The sequence below is a fragment of the Triticum dicoccoides genome, chromosome 2B (genome assembly GCF_002162155.2).
Source record: "Triticum dicoccoides isolate Atlit2015 ecotype Zavitan chromosome 2B, WEW_v2.0, whole genome shotgun sequence".
NCBI classification, from domain to species: Eukaryota; Viridiplantae; Streptophyta; class Magnoliopsida; order Poales; family Poaceae; genus Triticum; species Triticum dicoccoides.
Genome location: NC_041383.1, coordinates 809,676,875 through 809,695,810, shown reverse-complemented (window position 1 = coordinate 809,695,810; position 18,936 = coordinate 809,676,875). Strand labels below are relative to the sequence as shown.

At 46.0% G+C, this 18,936-nt stretch overlaps 1 protein-coding gene across 1 annotated transcript in view; it reads right to left on the bottom strand.

Moving 5' to 3' along the window:
* Positions 1-18,650, bottom strand: part of LOC119366493 (aquaporin PIP1-3/PIP1-4-like) — a 21,456-nt gene extending 2,806 nt beyond the window's left edge. The window contains exon 1 of the mRNA XM_037632238.1: positions 18,303-18,650. Coding sequence (XP_037488135.1) covers positions 18,303-18,636 — 334 coding nt within the window. The 5' untranslated portion in view covers positions 18,637-18,650. The remainder of the gene's footprint in view (positions 1-18,302) is intronic.
* Positions 18,651-18,936: the final 286 nt, after the last annotated feature.

The following is an 18,936-nucleotide window of genomic DNA, read 5'->3' as shown; positions in this document are numbered from 1 at the left end:
CCCTCCTTGGCCGGCCGCCCCCTCCCCCTTGGCTCCTTTATATACAGGGGCAGGGGGCACCCTAGAACACACAAGTTGATCTACGGATCATTCCTTAGCCCTGTGCGGTGCCCCCCTCCACCATATTCCACCTCGGTCATATCGTCGCGGAGTTTAGGCGAAGCCCTGCGCCGGTAGAACATCATCATCGTCACCACACCGTCGTGCTGACGGAACTTATCCCCGAAGCTTTGCTGGATCGGAGCCCGGGGATCATCATCGAGTTGAACGTGTGCTGAACTCGGAGGTGCCGTACGTTCGGTGCTTGGATCGGTCGGATCGTGAAGACGTACGACTACATCAACCGCGTTGTGCTAACGCTTCCGCTTACGGTCTACGAGGGTATGTGGACAACACTCTCTCCTCTCGTTGCCATGCCATCACCATGATCTTGCGTGTGCGTAGGAATTTTTTTGAAATTACTACGTTCCCCAACAGTGGCATCCGAGCCAGGTTTTATGCGTAGATGTCATATGCACGAGTAGAACACAAGTGATTTGTGGGCGATACAAGTCATACTGCTTACCAGCATGTCATACTTTGGCTCGGCGGTATTGTGAGATGAAGCGGTCCGGACCGACATTACGCGTACGCTTACGCGAGACTGGTTTCACCGTTACGAGCACTCGTGCTTAAAGGTGACTAGCGGGTGTCTGTCTCTCTCACTTTAGCTGAACCGAGTGTGGCTACGCCCGGTCCTTGCGAAGGTTAAAACAACACTAACTTGACGAACTATCGTTGTGGTTTTGATGCGTAGGTAAGAACGGTTCTTGCTAAGCCCGTAGCAGGCACGTAAAATTTGCAACAACAAAGTAGAGGACGTCTAACTTGTTTTTGCAGGGCATGTTGTGATGTGATATGGTCAAGACGTGATGCTATATTTTATTGTATGAGATGATCATGTTTTGTAACCGAAGTTATCGGCAACTGGCAGGAGACATATGGTTGTCGCTTTATTGTATGAAATGCAAACGCCCTGTAATTGCTTTACTTTATCACTAAGCGGTAGCGATAGTCGTAGAAGCAATAGATGGCGTAACGACAACGATGCTACGATGGAGATCAAGGTGTCGCGCCGGTGACGATGGTGATCACGACGGTGCTTCGAAGATGGAGATCACAAGCACAAGATGATGATGGCCATATCATATCACTTATATTGATTACATGTGATGTTTATCCTTTATGCATCTTATCTTGCTTTGATTGACGGTAGCATTTTAAGATGATCTCTCACTAATTATCAAGAAGTGTTCTCCCTGAGTATGCACCGTTGCGAAAGTTCTTCGTGCTGAGACACCACGTGATGATCAGGTGTGATAGGCTCTACGTTCAAATACAACGGGTGCAAAACAGTTGCACACGCGGAATACTCGGGTTAAACTTGACGAGCCTAGCATATACAGATATGGCCTCGGAACACGGAGACCGAAAGGTCGAGCGTGAATCATATAGTAGATATGATCAACATATTGATGTTCACCATTGAAACTACTCCATCTCACGTGATGATCGGACATGGTTTAGTTGATTTGGATCACGTGATCACTTAGATGACAAGAGAGATGTCTGTCTAAGTGGGAGTTCTTTAGTAATATGATTAATTGAACTTAAATTTATCATGAACTTAGTACCTGATAGTATTTTGATTGTCTATGTTTGTTGTAGATAGATGGCTCGTGTTGTTGTTCCGTGGAGTTTTAATGCGTTCCTTGAGAAAGCAAAGTTGAAAGATGATGGTAGCAATTACACGGACTGGGTCCGTAACCTGAGGATTATCCTCATTGCTGCACAGAAGAATTACGTCCTGGAAGCACCACTGGGTGCCAGGCCTGCTGCTGATGCAACTGACGATGTTAAGAACGTCTGGCAGAGCAAAGCTGATGACTACTCGATAGTTCAGTGTGCCATGCTTTACGGCTTAGAACCGGGACTTCAATGACGTTTTGAACGTCATGGATCATATGAGATGTTCCAGGAGTTGAAGTTAATATTTCAAGCAAATGCCCGGATTGAGAGATATGAAGTCTCCAATAAGTTCTATAGCTGCAAGATGGAGGAGAATAGTTCTGTCAGTGAACACATACTCAAAATGTCTGGGTATAATAATCACTTGATTCAACTGGGAGTTAATCTTCCTGATGATAGTGTCATTGACAGAATTCTCCAATCACTGCCACCAAGCTACAAGAGCTTCGTGATGAACTATAATATGCAAGGGATAGACAAGACTATTCCCGAGCTCTTCGCAATGCTAAAAGCCGCGGAGGTAGAAATCAAGAAGGAGCATCAAGTGTTGATGGTTAACAAGACCACCAGTTTCAATAAAAAGGGCAAAGGGAAGAAGAAGGGGAACTTCAAGAAGAACAGCAAACAAGTTGCTGCTCAAGAGAAGAAACCCAAGTCTGGACCAAAGCCTGAAACTGAGTGCATCTACTGCAAGCAGACTGGACACTGGAAACGGAACTGCCCCAAGTATTTGGCGGATAAAAAGGATGGCAAAGTGAACAAAGGTATGTGTGATATACATGTTATTGATGTGTACCTTACTAATGCTCGCAGTAGTACCTGGGTATTTGATACTGGTTCTGTTGCTAATATTTGCAACTGGAAACAGGGACTACGGATTAAGCGAAGATTGGCTAAGGACAAGGTGACGATGCGCGTGGGAAATGGTTCCAAAGTCGATGTGATCGCAGTCGGCACGCTACCTCTACATCTACCATCAGGATTAGTTTTAGACCTAAATAATTGTTATTTGGTGCCAGCGTTAAGCATGAACATTATATCTGGATCTTGTTTGATGCGAGACAGTTATTCATTTAAATCAGAGAATAATGGTTGTTCTATTTATATGAGTAATATCTTTTATGGTCATGCACCCTTGAAGAGTGGTCTATTTTTATTGAATCTCGATAGTAGTGCTACACATATTCATAGTGTTGAAACCAAAAGATGCAGAGTTAATAATGATAGTGCAACTTATTTATGGCACTGCCGTTTAGGTCATATCGGTGTAAAGCGCATGAAGAAACTCCATACTGATGGGCTTTTGGAATCACTTGATTATGAACCACTTGGTACTTGCGAACCGTGCCTTATGGGCAAGATGACTAAAACGCCGTTCTCCGGAACTATGGAGCGAGCAACTGATTTGTTGGAAATCATACATACTGATGTTTGTGGTCCAATGAATGTTGAGGCTCGCGGCGGGTATCGTTATTTTCTCACCTTCACAGATGACTTAAGCAGATATGGGTATATCTACTTGATGAAACACAAGTCTGAAACATTTGAAAAGTTCAAAGAATTTCAGAGTGAAGTGGAAAATCATTGTAACAAGAAAATAAAATTTCTACGACCTGATCGTGGAGGAGAATATTTGAGTTACGAGTTTGGTTTACATTTGAAACAATGCGGAATAGTTTCGCAACTCACGACACCCGGAACACCACAACAAAATGGTGTGTCCGAACGTCGTAATCGTACTTTACTAGATATGGTGCGATCTATGATGTCTCTTACTGATTTACCGCTATCGTTTTGGGGTTATGCTTTAGAGACGGTTGCATTCACGTTAAATAGGGCACCATCAAAATCCGTTGAGACGACGCCTTATGAACTGTGGTTTGGTAAGAAACCAAAGTTGTCGTTTATTAAAGTTTGGGGCTGCGATGCTTATGTGAAGAAACTTCAACCAGATAAGCTCGAACCTAAATCGGAGAAATGTGTCTTCATAGGATACCCAAAAGAGACCATTGGGTACACCTTCTATCACAGATCTGAGGGCAAGATTTTTGTTGCTAAAATTGGATCCTTTCTAGAGAAGGAGTTTCTCTCGAAAGAAGTGAGTGGGAGGAAAGTAGAACTTGATGAGATAACTGTATCTACTCCCTTGTTGGAAAGTAGTTCATCACAAGAACCGGTTCCTGTGACAACTACACCAATTAGTGAGGAAGCTAATGATATTGATCATGAAACTTCGGATCAAGTTTCTACTGAACCTCGTAGGTCTACCAGAGTAAGATCTGCACCAGAGTGGTACGGTAATCCTATTCTGGTCATGTTACTTGACCATGATGAACCTACGAACTATGAGGAAGCGATGATGAGCCCAGATTCCGCAAAATGGCTAGAGGCCATGAAATCTGAGATGGGATCCATGTATGAGAACAAAGTATGGACTTTGGTTGACTTGCCCGATGATCGGCAAGCCATTGAGAATAAATGGATCTTTAAGAAGAAGACTGACGCTGATGGTAATATAACTGTCTATAAAGCTCGACTTGTTGCGAAAGGTTTTCGACAAGTTCAAGGGGTTGACTACGATGAGACTTTCTCACCCGTAGCGATGCTTAAGTCTGTCTGAATCATGTTAGCTATTGCTACATTTCATGATTATGAAATCTAGCAAATGGATGTCAAAACTGCATTCTTGAATGAATTTCTGGAAGAAGAGTTGTATATGATGCAGCCAAAAGGTTTTGTTGATCCAAAAGGTGCTGACAAAGTGTGCAAGCTCCAGCGATCCATTTATGGACTGGTGCAAGCATCTCGGAGTTGGAATAAACGCTTTGATAGTGTGATCAAAGCATGTGGTTTTATACAGACTTTTGGAGAAGCCTGTATTTACAAGAAAGTGAGTAGGAGCTCTGTAGCATTTCTGATATTATATGTAGATGACATATTGTTAATTGGAAATGATATAGAATTTCTGGATAGCATAAAGGGATACTTGAATAAAAGTTTTTCAATGAAAGATCTAGGTGAAGCTGCTTACATATTGGGCATCAAGATCTATAGAGATAGATCAAGACGCTTAATAGGACTTTCACAAAGCACATACCTTGATAAAATTTTGAAAAAGTTCAAAATGGATCAGGCAAAGAAAGGCTTCTTGCCCGTGCTTAAAGGTGTGAAGTTGAGTCAAACTCAATGCTCGACCACATCAGAAGATAGAGAGAAAATGAAAGATATTCCCTATGCTTCAGCCATAGGCTCTATCATGTATGCAATGCTGTGTACCAGACCTGACGTATGCTTAGCAATAAGTTTGGCAGGGAGGTACCAAAGTAATCCAGGAGTGGATCACTGGACAACGGTCAAGAACATCCTGAAATACCTGAAAAGGACTAAGGATATGTTTCTCGTATATGGAGGTGACAAAGAGCTAGTCGTAAATGGTTACGTCGATGCAAGCTTTGACACTGATCCGGACGATTCTAAATCGCAAACCGGATACGTGTTTTTATTAAACGGTGGAGCTGTAAGTTGGTGCAGTTCTAAACAAAGCGTCGTGGCGGGATCTACATGTGAAGCGGAGTACATAGCTGCTTCGGAAGCAGCAAATGAAGGAGTCTGGATGAAGGAGTTCATTTCCGATCTAGGTGTCATACCTAGTGCATCGGGACCAATGAAGATCTTCTGTGACAATACTGGTGCAATTGCTTTGGCAAAGGAATCCAGATTTCACAAGAGGACCAAGCACATCAAAAGACGCTTCAATTCCATCCGGGACAAAGTCCAGGTGGGAGACATAGAAATTTGCAAGATACATACAGATCTGAATGTTGCAGACCCATTGACTAAGCCTCTCTCACGAGCAAAACATGATCAGCTCCAAGACTCCATGGGTGTTAGAATCATTACTATGTAATCCAGATTATTGACTCTAGTGCAAGTGGGAGACTGAAGGAAATATGCCCAAGAGGCAATAATAAAGTTATTATTTATTTCCTCATATCATGATAAATGTTTATTATTCATGCTAGAATTGTATTAGCCGGAAACATGATACATGTGTGAATACATAGACATACATTAGTCACTAGTATGCCTCTACTTGACTAGCTCATTAATCAAGGATGGTTATGTTTCCTAACCATAGACATGTGTTGTCATTTGATTAACGGGATCACATCATTAGGAGAATGATGTGATTGACATGACCCATTCCGTTAGCCTAGCAGTTGATCGTTTAGTATATTGCTATTGCTTTCTTCATGACTTATACATGTTCCTGTAACTATGAGATTATGCAACTCCCGTTTACCGAAGGAACACTTTGGGTACTACCACACGTCACAACGTAACTGGGTGATTATAAAGGAGTACTACAGGTGTCTCCGAAGGTACATGTTGAGTTGGCGTATTTCGAGATTAGGTTTTGTCACTCTGATTGTCGGAGAGGTATCTCTGGGCCCTCTCGGTAATGCACATCACTATAAGCCTTGCAAGCAATGTGACCAATGAGTTGGTTACGGGATGATGCATTACGTAACGAGTAAAGAGACTTGCCGGTAACGATATTGAACTAGGTATTGGATACCGACGATCAAATCTCGGGCAAGTAACATACCGATGACAAAGGGAACAACGTATGTTGTTATGCGGTTTGACCGATAAAGATCTTCGTAGAATATGTAGGAACCAATATGGGCATCCAGGTTCCGCTATTGGTTATTGACCGAGAATAGTTCTAGGTCATGTCTACATAGTTGTCGAACCCGTAGGGTCCGCACGCTTAACGTTACGATGACAGTTTTATTATGAGTTTATAAGTTTTGATGTACCGAAGTTTGTTCGAAGTCCCGAATGTGATCACGGACATGACGAGGAGTCTCGAAATGGTCGAGACATAAAGATTGATATATTGGAAGCCTATGTTTGTGTTGGGGAACGTAGCAGAAATTCAAAATTTTCCTACGTGTCACCAAGATCTATCTATGGAGAGACCAGCAACGAGTAGAAAGAGAGTGCATCTACATACCCTTGTAGATTGCTAAGCGGAAGCGTTCAAGTGAACGGGGTTGATGAGTCGTACTCGTCGTGATTCAAATCACCGATGATCCTAGTGCCGAACGGACGGCACCTCCGCGTTCAACACACGTACAGCCCGGTGACGTCTCCCACGCCTTGATCCAGCAAGGAGAGAGGGAGAGGTTGAGGAAGACTCCATCCAACAGCAGCACAACGACGTGGTGGTGATGGAGGAGCGTGGCAATCCAGCAGGGCTTCGCGAAGCACCACGGGAGAGGAGGACGACTTGGGAGAGGGGGAGGGCTGCGCCAGAACTTCGTGTATAGCTCCCATGCGCCTCCCCACTATATATAGGGGTGGAGGGGCTGGTTTCTTGCCCTCCAAGTCCATTGGGGCGTTGGCCAAGGTGGGAGGAAAGAAATCTCATTATTTCCTTCCCCACCGATTGTTATCCCCCCTTTTTAGGGATCTTGATCTTATCCCTTCGGGATATGATCTTATTCCTTCTAAGGGGGGATCTTGGTGCGCCTTGACCAGGGGTGTGGGGCCTTGCCCCCACTACCCACGTCCATGTGGGTCCCCCTATGCAGGTGGGCCCCACTTCGGAACCTTCTAGAACCTTCCCGGTACAATACCGAAAAATCCCGAACATTTTCCGGTGGCCAAAATAGGACTTCCCATATATAAATCTTTACCTCCGGACCATTCCGGAACTCCTCGTGACGTCCGGGATCTCATCCGAGACTCCGAACAACATTCGGTAACCACATACAAACTTCCTTTATAACCCTAGCGTCATCGAACCTTAAGTGTGTAGACCCTACGGGTTCGGGAGACATGTAGACATGACCGAGACGTTCTCCGGTCAATAACCAACAGCGGGATCTGGATACCCATGATGGCTCCCACATGTTCCACGATGATCTCATCGGATGAACCACGATGTCAAGGACTTAATCAATCCCGTATTCAATTCCCTTTGTCTATCGGTATGTTACTTGCCCGAGATTCGATCGTCGGTATCCAATACCTTGTTCAATCTCGTTACCGGCAAGTCACTTTACTTGTTCCGTAACACATCATCCCGTGATCAACTCCTTGGTCACATTGCGCATATGATGATGTCCTACCGAGTGGGCCCAGAGATACCTCTCCGTTTACACGGAGTGACAAATCCCAGTCTCGATCCGCATAAAATAATAGATACTTTCGGAGATACCTGTAGTGCACCTTTATAGTCACCCAGTTACGTTGTGACGTTTGATACACCCAAAGCACTCCTACGGTATCCAGGAGTTACACGCTCTCATGGTCGAAGGAAGAGATACTTGACATTGGCAAAGCTCTAGCAAATGAACTACACGATCTTTTGTGCTAGTCTTAGGATTGGGTCTTGTCCATCACATCATTCTCCTAATGATGTGATCCCGTTATCAACGACATCCAATGTCCATAGCCAGGAAACCATGACTATCTGTTGATCACAACGAGCTAGTCAACTAGAGGCTCACTAGGGACATATTGTGGTCTATGTATTCACACGTGTATTACGATTTCCGGATAATACAGTTATAGCATGAATAAAAGACAATTATCATGAACAAGGAAATATAATAATAATACTTTTATTATTGCCTCTAGGGCATATTTCCAACAGTCTCCCACTTGCACTAAAGTCAATAATCAAGTTCACATCGCCATGTGATTAACACTCACAGGTCACATCGCCATGTGACTAATACCCAAGAGTTTACTAGAGTCAGTAGTCTAGTTCACATCACTATGTGATTAACACTCAATGAGTTTTATGTTTGATCATGTTGCTTGTGAGAGAGGTTTTAGTCAACGGGTCTGAACCTTTCAGATCCGTGTGTGCTTTACAAATCTCTATGTCATCTCCTAGATGCAGCTACCACGCTCTATTTGGAGCTATTCCAAACAACTGTTCTACTTGGAGCTATTCTAAATTATTGCTCCATTATATGTATCCGGTCTCTCTACTCAGAGCTATCCGGATAGGTGTCAAGCTTGCATCGTCGTAACCTTTACGACGAACTCTTTTACCACCTCCATAATCGAGAAAATTCCTTAGTCCACTAGTTACTAAGGATAACTTTGACCGCTGTCCTGTGAGCCATCCTTGGATCACTCTTGTACCCCTTGACTGACTCATGGCAAGGCACACTTCAGGTGCGGTACAGAGCATAGCATACTGAAGAGCCTACGTCTTAAGCATAGGGGACGACCTTCGTCCTTTCTCTCTATTCTGCCGTGGTCGAGCTTTAAGTCTTAACTTCGTACCTTACAACTCAGGCAAGAACTCCTTCTTTGACTGGTCCATCTTGAACACCTTCAAGATCATGTCAAGGTATGTGCTCATTTGAAAGTATTATTAAGCATTTTGATCTATCCTTATAGATCTTGATGCTCAATGTTCAAGTAGCTTAATCCAGGCTTTCCAATGAAAAACACTTTCAAAATAACCCTATATGCTTTCCAGAAATTCTACGTCATTTCTGATCAACAATATGTCAACAACATATACTCATCAGAAATTCTATAGTGCTCCCACTCACTTCTTTGGAAATACAAGTTTCTCATAAACTTTGTACAAACCCAAAATTTTTGATCATCATCAAAGCATACATTCCAACTCCGAGATGCTCACTCCAGTCCTTAGAAGGATTGCTGGAGCTTTGCATACTTATTAGCATCTTTCGGGATTGACAAAACCTTACGGTTGTATCACATACAACCTTTCCTCATTAAAATCGTCGAGGAAACAATGTTTTGACATCCTATCTGCAAGATTTCATAAATAATGTAGTAATCGCTAATATAATTCCAACAGACTCTTAGCATCGCTACGAGTGAGAAAATCTCATCGTAGTCAACTCCTTGAACTTGTCGGAAAACATCTTAACGACAAGTCGAGCTTTCTTAATGGTGACTTTTACCATCATTGTCCGTCTTCCTTTTGAAATCCATCTGTACTCATTAGCCTTACGACCATCGAGCCATTCTGCCAAAGTCTACACTTTGTTTTCATACATGGATCCTCTCTCGGATTTTATGGCCTCAAGCCATTTATCGGAATCCGGGCCCACCATCGCTTCTCCATAGCTCGTAGGTTCATTGTTGTCTAGCAACATGACCTTCAAGACAGGATTACGTACCACTCTGAAGTAGTACGCATCCTTGTCATCCTATGAGGCTTGGGAGTGACTTGATCCGAAGTTTCATGATCAATATCATAAGCTTCCACTTCAATTGGTGTAGGTGCCACAGGAACAACTCCCTGTGCCCTGTCACACACTAGTTGAAGAGACGGTTCAATAACCTCATCAAGTCTCCACCATCCTCCCACTCAATTCTTTCGAGAGAAACTTTTCCTCGAGAAAGGACCCGATTCTAGAAACAATCCATATTGCTTTCGGATCTGAATTAGGAGGTATACCCAACTGTTTTGGGTTTCCTATGAAGATGCATTTTATCCGCTTTGGGTTCGAGCTTATCAACCTGAAACTTTTTCATATAAGCGTCGCAGCCCCAAACTTTTAAGAAACGACAACTTAGGTTTCTCTAAACCATAATTCATACGGTGTCATCTCATCAGAATTACGTGGTGCCCTATTTAAAGTGAATGTGGTTGTCTCTAATGCCTAACCCATGGACAATAGTGGTAATTCGATAAGAGACATCATGGTACGCACCATATCCAATAGGGTGCAACTATGATGTTCGGACACACCATCACACTATGGTGTTCCAGGCGGTATTAATTGCGAAACAATTTCCACAATGTCTTAATTGTGTGCCAAAACTCGTAACTTAGATATTCACATCATAGACATTTTATCCTCTTGTCACAATGATCTTCTACTTCACTCTGAAATTACTTGAACCATTCAATAATTCAGACTTGTATTTCATCAAGTAAATATTCTCAACATCTACTCGAATCATCTATGAAGTAAGATCATAACGATATTCACTTCATGCCTCAGCACTCATTGGATTGGATACATCAAAATGTGTTACTTCCAACAAGTTGCTATCTTGTTCCATCTTACTGAAAACGAGGCTTTTCAGTCATCTTCCCCATGTGGTATGATTTGCATATCTCAAGTGATTCAAAATCAAGTGAGTCCAAACGATCCATCTGCATGGAGTTTCTTCATGCGTATACACAAATAGACATGGTTCGCATGTCTCAAACTTTTCTAAAACGAGTGAGTCCAAAGATCCATCAACATGGAGCTTCTTCATGCGTTTTATACCATTATGACTTACATGGCAGTGCCACAAGTAAGTGGTACTATCATTACTATCTTATATCTTTTGGCATGAAAATGTGTATCATTACGATCGAGATTCAATAAACCATTCCTTTAGGTGCAAGACCATTGAAGGTTTTATTCAAATAAATAGAGTAATCATTATTCTCCTTAAATGAATAACCGTATTGCGATAGACATAATCCAATCATGTCTATGCTCAACGCAAGCACCAAATGACAATTATTCAGGTTTAATACTAATCTTGATGGTAGAGGGAGCGTGCGATGTTTGATCACATCAAACTTGGAAACACTTCCAACACATATCGTCAGCTCACCTTTAGCTAGTCTCCGTTTATTCCGTAGCTCTTTATTTCGAGTTACTAACACTTAGCAACCGAACCGGTATCTTATACCCTGGTGCTACTAGGAGTACTAGTAAAGTACACATTAACATAATGTATATCCAATATACTTCTATCGACCTTGCCAGCCTTCTTATCTACCAAGTATCTAGGGTAATTCTGCTCTAGCGACTATTCCCCTTATCACAGAAGCACTTAGTCTCGGGTTTGGGTTCAACCTCGGGTTTCTTCACTGGTGCAGCAGCTGATTTGCCGTTTCATGAAGTATCCCTTCTTGCCCTTGCCCTTCTTGAAACTAGTGGTTTCACCAACCATCAACAATTGATGCTCCTTCTTGATTTCTACTTTCGCGGTGTCAAACATCGTGAATACCTCAAGGATCATCATGTCTATCCCTGATATGTTATAGTTCATCACGAAGCTCTAGCAGCTTGGTGGCAATGACTTTGGAGAAACATCACCATCTTATCTGGAAGATCAACTCCCACTCGATTCAAGTGATTGTTGCACTCAGACAATCTGAGCACAAGCTCAACGATTGAGCTTTTCTCCCTTAGTTTGCAGGCTAAGAAAATCGTCGGAGGTCTCATACCTCTTGACGTGGGCACGAGCCTGAAATCCCAATTTCAGCCCTCGAAACATCTCATATGTTCCGCGACGTTTCGAAAAACGTCTTTGGTGCCTCAACTCTAAACCGTTTAACTGAACTATCACGTAGTTATCAAAACGTGTATGTCTGATGTACGCAACATCCACAAACGACGTTTGGGGTTCAGCACACTGAGCGGTGCATTAAGGACATAAGCTTTCTACTGTCCGCATAATTGCTACTGTCAACTTTCAACTATATTTTCTCTAGGAACATAACTAAAACAGTAGAACTATAGCGTGAACTACGACATAATTTGCAAAAGGTCTTTTGACTATGTTCAGGATAATTAAGTTCATCTTATGAACTCCCACTCAGATAGACATCCCTCTGGTCATCTAAGTGATCACATGATCCGAGTCAACTAGCCCGTGTCCGATCATCACGTGAGACGGACTAGTTAACGTCGGTGAACATCTTCATGTTGATCGTATCTACTATACGACTCATGCTCGACCTTTCGGTCTCCGTGTTCCGAGGCCATGTCTGCACATGCTAGGCTCGTCAAGTTAACCCTAAGTGTTTTTGCTGTGTAAAACTGTCTTACACCCGTTGTATGTGAACGTAAGAATCCATCACACCCGATCATCACGTGGTGCTTAGAAGCGACGAACTGTAGCAACGGTGCACAGTTAGGGGAGAACACTTCTTGAAATTTTGTAAGGGATCATCTTATTTACTACCGTCGTCCTAAGTAAACAAGATGCATAAACATGATAAACATCACATGCAATCAAATAGTGTAGTGACATGATATGGCCAATATCATATAGCTCCTTTGATCTTCATCTTCGGGGCTCCATGATCATCTTGTCACCGGCATGACACCATGATCTCCATCATCATGATCTCCATCATCGTGTCTTCATGAAGTTGTCACGCCAACAACTACTTCTACTTCTATGACTAACGCGTTTAGCAATAAAGTAAAGTAGTTTACATGGCATTCTTCAATGACACGCAGGTCATACAATAAATAAAGACAACTCCTATGGCTCCTGCCGGTTGTCATACTCATCGACATGCAAGTCGTGAATCCTATTACAAGAACATGATCAATCTCATACATCACATATTATTCACCACATTCTTGTTGGCCATATCACATCACAAAGCATACCCTGCAAAAACAAGTTAGACGTCCTCTAATTGTTGTTGCATGTTTTACGTGGCTGCTATGGGTTTCTAGTAAGAACGTTTCTTACCTACGCAAGACCACAACGTGATATGCCAATTGCTATTTACCCTTCATAAGGACCCTTTTCATCGAATCCGTTCCGACTAAAGTGGGAGAGACTGGCACCCGCTAGCCACCTTATGCACCAAGTGCATGTCAATCGGTGGAACCTGTCTCACGTAAGAGTACGTGTAAGGTCGGTCCGGGCTGCTTCATCCCACAATACCGTCGAAACAAGATTGGACTAGTAACGGTAAGAATATTGAACAACATCAACGCCCACAACTACTTTGTGTTCTACTCGTGCAAAGAATCTACGCAATAGACCTAGCTCATGATGCCACTGTTGGGGAACGTAGCAGAAATTCAAAATTTTCCTACGTGTCACCAAGATCTATCTATGGAGAGACCAGCAACGAGTAGAAAGAGAGTGCATCTACATACCCTTGTAGATCGCTAAGCGGAAGCGTTCAAGTGAACGGGGTTGATGGAGTCGTACTCGTCGTGATTCAAATCACCGATGATCCTAGTGCCGAACGGACGGCACCTCCGCGTTCAACACACGTACAGCCCGGTGACGTCTCCCACGCCTTGATCCAGCAAGGAGAGAGGAAGAGGTTGAGGAAGACTCCATCCAACAGCAGCACAATGGCGTGGTGGTGATGGAGGAGCGTGGCAATCCAGCAGGGCTTCGCCAAGCACCACGGGAGAGGAGGACGACTTGGGAGAGGGGGAGGGCTGCGCCAGAACTTCGTGTATAGCTCCCATGCGCCTCCCCACTATGTATAGGGGTGGAGGGGCTGGTTTCTTGCCCTCCAAGTCCATTGGGGCGTTGGCCAAGGTGGGAGGAAAGAAATCTCATTATTTCCTTCCCCACCGATTGTTATCCCCCCTTTTTAGGGATCTTGATCTTATCCCTTCGGGATATGATCTTATTCCTTCTAAGGGGGGATCTTGGTGCGCCTTGACCAGGGGTGTGGGGCCTTGCCCCCACTACCCACGTCCATGTGGGTCCCCCCATGCAGGTGGGCCCCACTCCGGAACCTTCTAGAACCTTCCCGGTACAATACCGAAAAATCCCGAACATTTTCCGGTGGCCAAAATAGGACCTCCCATATATAAATCTTTACCTCCGGACCATTCCGGAACTCCTCGTGACGTCCGGGATCTCATCCGGGACTCCGAACAACATTCGGTAACCACACACAAACTTCCTTTATAACCCTAGCGTCATCGAACCTTAAGTGTGTAGACCCTACGGGTTCGGGAGACATGTAGACATGACCGAGACGTTCTTCGGTCAATAACCAACAGCGGGATCTGGATACCCATGATGGCTCCCACATGTTCCACGATGATCTCATCGGATGAACCACGATGTCAAGGACTTAATCAATCCCGTATTCAATTCCCTTTGTCTATCGGTATGTTACTTGCCCGAGATTCGATCGTCGGTATCCAATACCTTGTTCAATCTCGTTACCGGCAAGTCACTTTACTCGTTCCGTAACACATCATCCCGTGATCAACTCCTTGGTCACATTGCGCATATGATGATGTCCTACTGAGTGGGCCCAGAGATACCTCTCCGTTTACACGGAGTGACAAATCCCAGTCTCGATCCGCATAAAACAATAGATACTTTCGGAGATACCTGTAGTGCATCTTTATAGTCACCCAGTTACATTGTGACGTTTGATACACCCAAAGCACTCCTACGGTATCCAGGAGTTACACGCTCTCATGGTCGAAGGAAGAGATACTTGACATTGGCAAAGCTCTAGCAAATGAACTACACGATCTTTTGTGCTAGTCTTAGGATTGGGTCTTGTCCATCACATCATTCTCCTAATGATGTGATCCCGTTATCAACGACATCCAATGTCCATAGCCAGGAAACCATGACTATCTGTTGATCACAACGAGCTAGTCAACTAGAGGCTCACTAGGGACATATTGTGGTCTATGTATTCACACGTGTATTACGATTTCCGGATAATACAGTTATAGCATGAATAAAAGACAATTATCATGAACAAGGAAATATAATAATAATACTTTTATTATTGCCTCTAGGGCATATTTCCAACAGTTTGGACATCGGAAGTGTTCCGGGTGAAATCGGCATTTTACCGGAGTACCGGGGGGTTACCGGAACCCTCCCGGGGGTTATTGGGCCTTCATGGGCTCTAAGGGAGAAGAGGAGAGGAGGCAAGAGGTGGGCTGCGCCCCCTCCCCTCCCTAGTCCGAATAGGACAAGGAGAAGGGGGCGGCGCCCCCCCCCCCCTCTTTCCTTCCCCTCTTCCTCCTCCTTCCCCCTTCTCCTACTCCAACTAGGAAAGAAGGGAGTCCTACTCCCGGTGGGAGTACGACTCCCCCTTGGCGCGCCCTCCTTGGCCGGCCGCCCCCTCCCCCTTGGCTCCTTTATATACGGGGGCAGGTGGGCACCCTAGAACACACAAGTTGATCTATGGATCGTTCCTTAGCCGTGTGCGGTGCCCCCCTCCACCATATTCCACCTTGGTCATATTGTCGCGGAGTTTAGGCGAAGCCCTGCGCCGGTAGAACATCATCATCGTCACCACGCCGTCGTGCTGACGGAACTCATCCCCGAAGCTTTGCTGGATCGGAGCCCGGGGATCGTCATCGAGCTGAACGTGTGCTGAACTCGGAGGTGCCGTACGTTCGGTGCTTGGATCGGTCGGATCGTGAAGACGTACGACTACATCAACCGCGTTGTGCTAACGCTTCCGCTTACGGTCTACGAGGGTACGTGGACAACACTCTCCCCTCTCGTTGCCATGCCTTCACCATGATCTTGCGTGTGTGTAGGAATTTTTTTAAAATTACTACGTTCCCCAACACCATCCCTTAGGGCATCTCCAGCCGTTGGCCCCCAGGGGGCGTCTAAAAGCGCCGCGTGGGGGCGAGCCGGGGATACACTCGGCGCTGGGGGCGGTTTTGCACCCAGTCGTCGCCCCCAGCTCGCCCCCAGGCGCCGAAATTGGCCCACTTTGCAGCCCAATTTCAGCGAATAAATGGCCCATATGGGCGAGAATAGGCCCATATTCGGCGTGGTTTCGGTGTTCAATTATCAACACACACATATTTCATCACAGAAAAATCAAATACTTCAACAAAATACTACAACAACAAATAGTTCAATACAAATTATATAGTTCAACAAATAAAAACTTGTATTTCATCGCACGGCGTCCCCCTTGAGCCTCCATAGGTGCTCAATCAGATCTTTCTGCAGTTGATGATGCACCTGTGGGTCTCGGATCTCCTGACGCATACTGAGATAGGCAGTCCAAGTTGCCGGTAGCTGGTGATCAACTTCGGCTAGAGGACCCTGCCTGTAGTATGGTTCAGTGTCAAACACTGGATCTTCTTGCTCGCTCTCGATGATCATGTTGTGCAAGATGACACAGCAAGTCATGATCTCCCACATTTGATCTTTCGACCAGGTCTGAGCGGGGTACCGAACAACAGCGAATCGAGATTGGAGCACACCAAATGCCCGCTCGACATCCTTCCTGCAAGCCTCCTGAACCTTCGCAAACCAGACGTCCTTGCCTCCTGCCACAAGGTTTGAGATCGTCTTCACAAATGTCGACCATCTCGGATAGATGCCGTCAGCTAGATAGTACCCCTTGTTGTATTGGTGCCCATTGATCTCGAAGTTCACCGGAGGAGAATGGCCCTCAACGAGCTTGGCAAAAACAGGAGAGCACTGCAGCACGTTGATGTCATTGTGAGTTCCTGGCATACCAAAGAATGAGTGCCAAATCCAGAGGTCCTGTGTGGCTACCGTCTCAAGCACCACACTGCAACCGCCTTTGGCACCTTTGTACATCCCCTGCCAACCAAATGGGCAGTTCTTCCATTTCTAATGCATGCAGTCGATGCTTCCAAGCATCCCAGGAAATCCTCTTGCTGCATTCTGGGCTAGGATCCGAGCAGTGTCTTCCGCATTGGGTGTTCTCAAGTATTGTGGCCCAAACACTGCCACCACTGCCCGACAGAACTTGTAGAAACACTCTATGCTGGTGGACTCGGCCATGCGCCCATAGTCGTCGAGTGAATCACTGGGAGCTCCATATGCAAGCATCCTTATCGCTGTCGTGCACTTCTGGATGGAGGTGAATCCAAGAGCGCCAGTGCAATCCATCTTGCACTTGAAGTAGTTGTCGAACTCCCGGATGGAATTCACAATCCTGAGGAAGAGCTTTCGGCTCATCCGATAACGGCGCCGAAATGTTCTCTCGCCATGAAGTGGAGCATCGGCGAAGTAGTCGGAGTAGAGCATGCAGTAGCCGTGTAGACGATGTCGGTTCTTTGCTTTCACCCGCCCCGGCGCCGAGCCACCTCGACGCGGCTTTTCATTGCTCGCCAGCAGCTGGGCGAGGGCGGCGAGCACCATCAGATGCTCTTCTTCCTGGACGTCGGCCGCGGCTTCCTCCTCCAGCAGCGTGGCGAGCTCTTCCTCCTCATCAGAGTCCATCACCGACACAGTCAAAACACCGAACACCTAGCGCTCGATGGGCGTGTACCCGCCATTAAACCGCGCCTCCGCGGCCGGAAACAGCGGCCGAAAACGCCCAGCTGCTGCGGGAGGGGCTGCCGCGGCGAAGCGCTGCTATTTTCTGGCGGGGAATGGCTATCTAGCGGAATAGGCCGGCGGCCGTCGCCGGGATATAGCTAGTGGTGGCCGAGGGCGCGGGGGTGCGAGGCGAGTCGGGGGGAAGAAAACCTTGACTTTTCCCCTGTCGGTGTGGGCCAGGCGTGCTTTTCCCTAGCGCCGGAGCCCCCAACGGCTCCCCAGCGCGCCGGGTTCGGCCTGTGACCGCCGGGCGGAAAAAAGGTCCGAACCGGCGATTTTCGGCGTCCCGGGGGCGCGACTGGGCCGTTTTTTCGGCGCCGGCACCGAAAAAGTGGCCTGGGGGGGCTTGTTGGGGGCGCGGCTGGAGATGCCCTTACCACGCACAGCAAAAAAGCTACAAGAACGAAGCGGAGAGCAAGGAACAGTACCGGAGATGCCGGCGGTGCAGTAGACGAGGGCGAAGATCATGCCGCCGAAGGACCAGGCGATGCCCTGGATGCCGACGGTGGCGCACTTAGAGGTGGCGCCGCTGTAGCCCATCACGGTGAGGATGGTGACGTAGAGGAAGAGGAAGGTGGCCATGAACTCGGCGATGCCGGCGCGGTAGAAGGACCAGGACTTGAGCTCGCCGGGCTCGAACAGCGGCGCCGGCGGGGGCTCCTTGTAGTCCTTGTCCTCGGACCCCTGCGCCGCCGTGCCGATGGGCTGACGCTCCGAGTACTTGTTCGCCCCGAGCCGCACGTCCTCCTCCTTGCCCTCCATCGCTGCTGCAGGACCGGACGTGAAGTGGATTCCTCCGACAGATTTAATTCAGGTGGGGGTAACTGCGGGTTGAATCAGGGAAACGGCAAGGGGTTTTTGTGCAAAACTGCCAGCGCTGACCAGCCCAGCCAATTGGCGAGCTCTGATTGGCCTGGGACTAAATCATCACATTGGATGCAAGTTGGGGTATGGGTTGGTCTAGTTTTGCAACTTTAGAACTAGATCATCACATTGTGTGCAAGTTAGGGTACCTCGGGTGCTATTACCTCTTTGTTAGCCCAAGGTAAGGAGATGTGTACA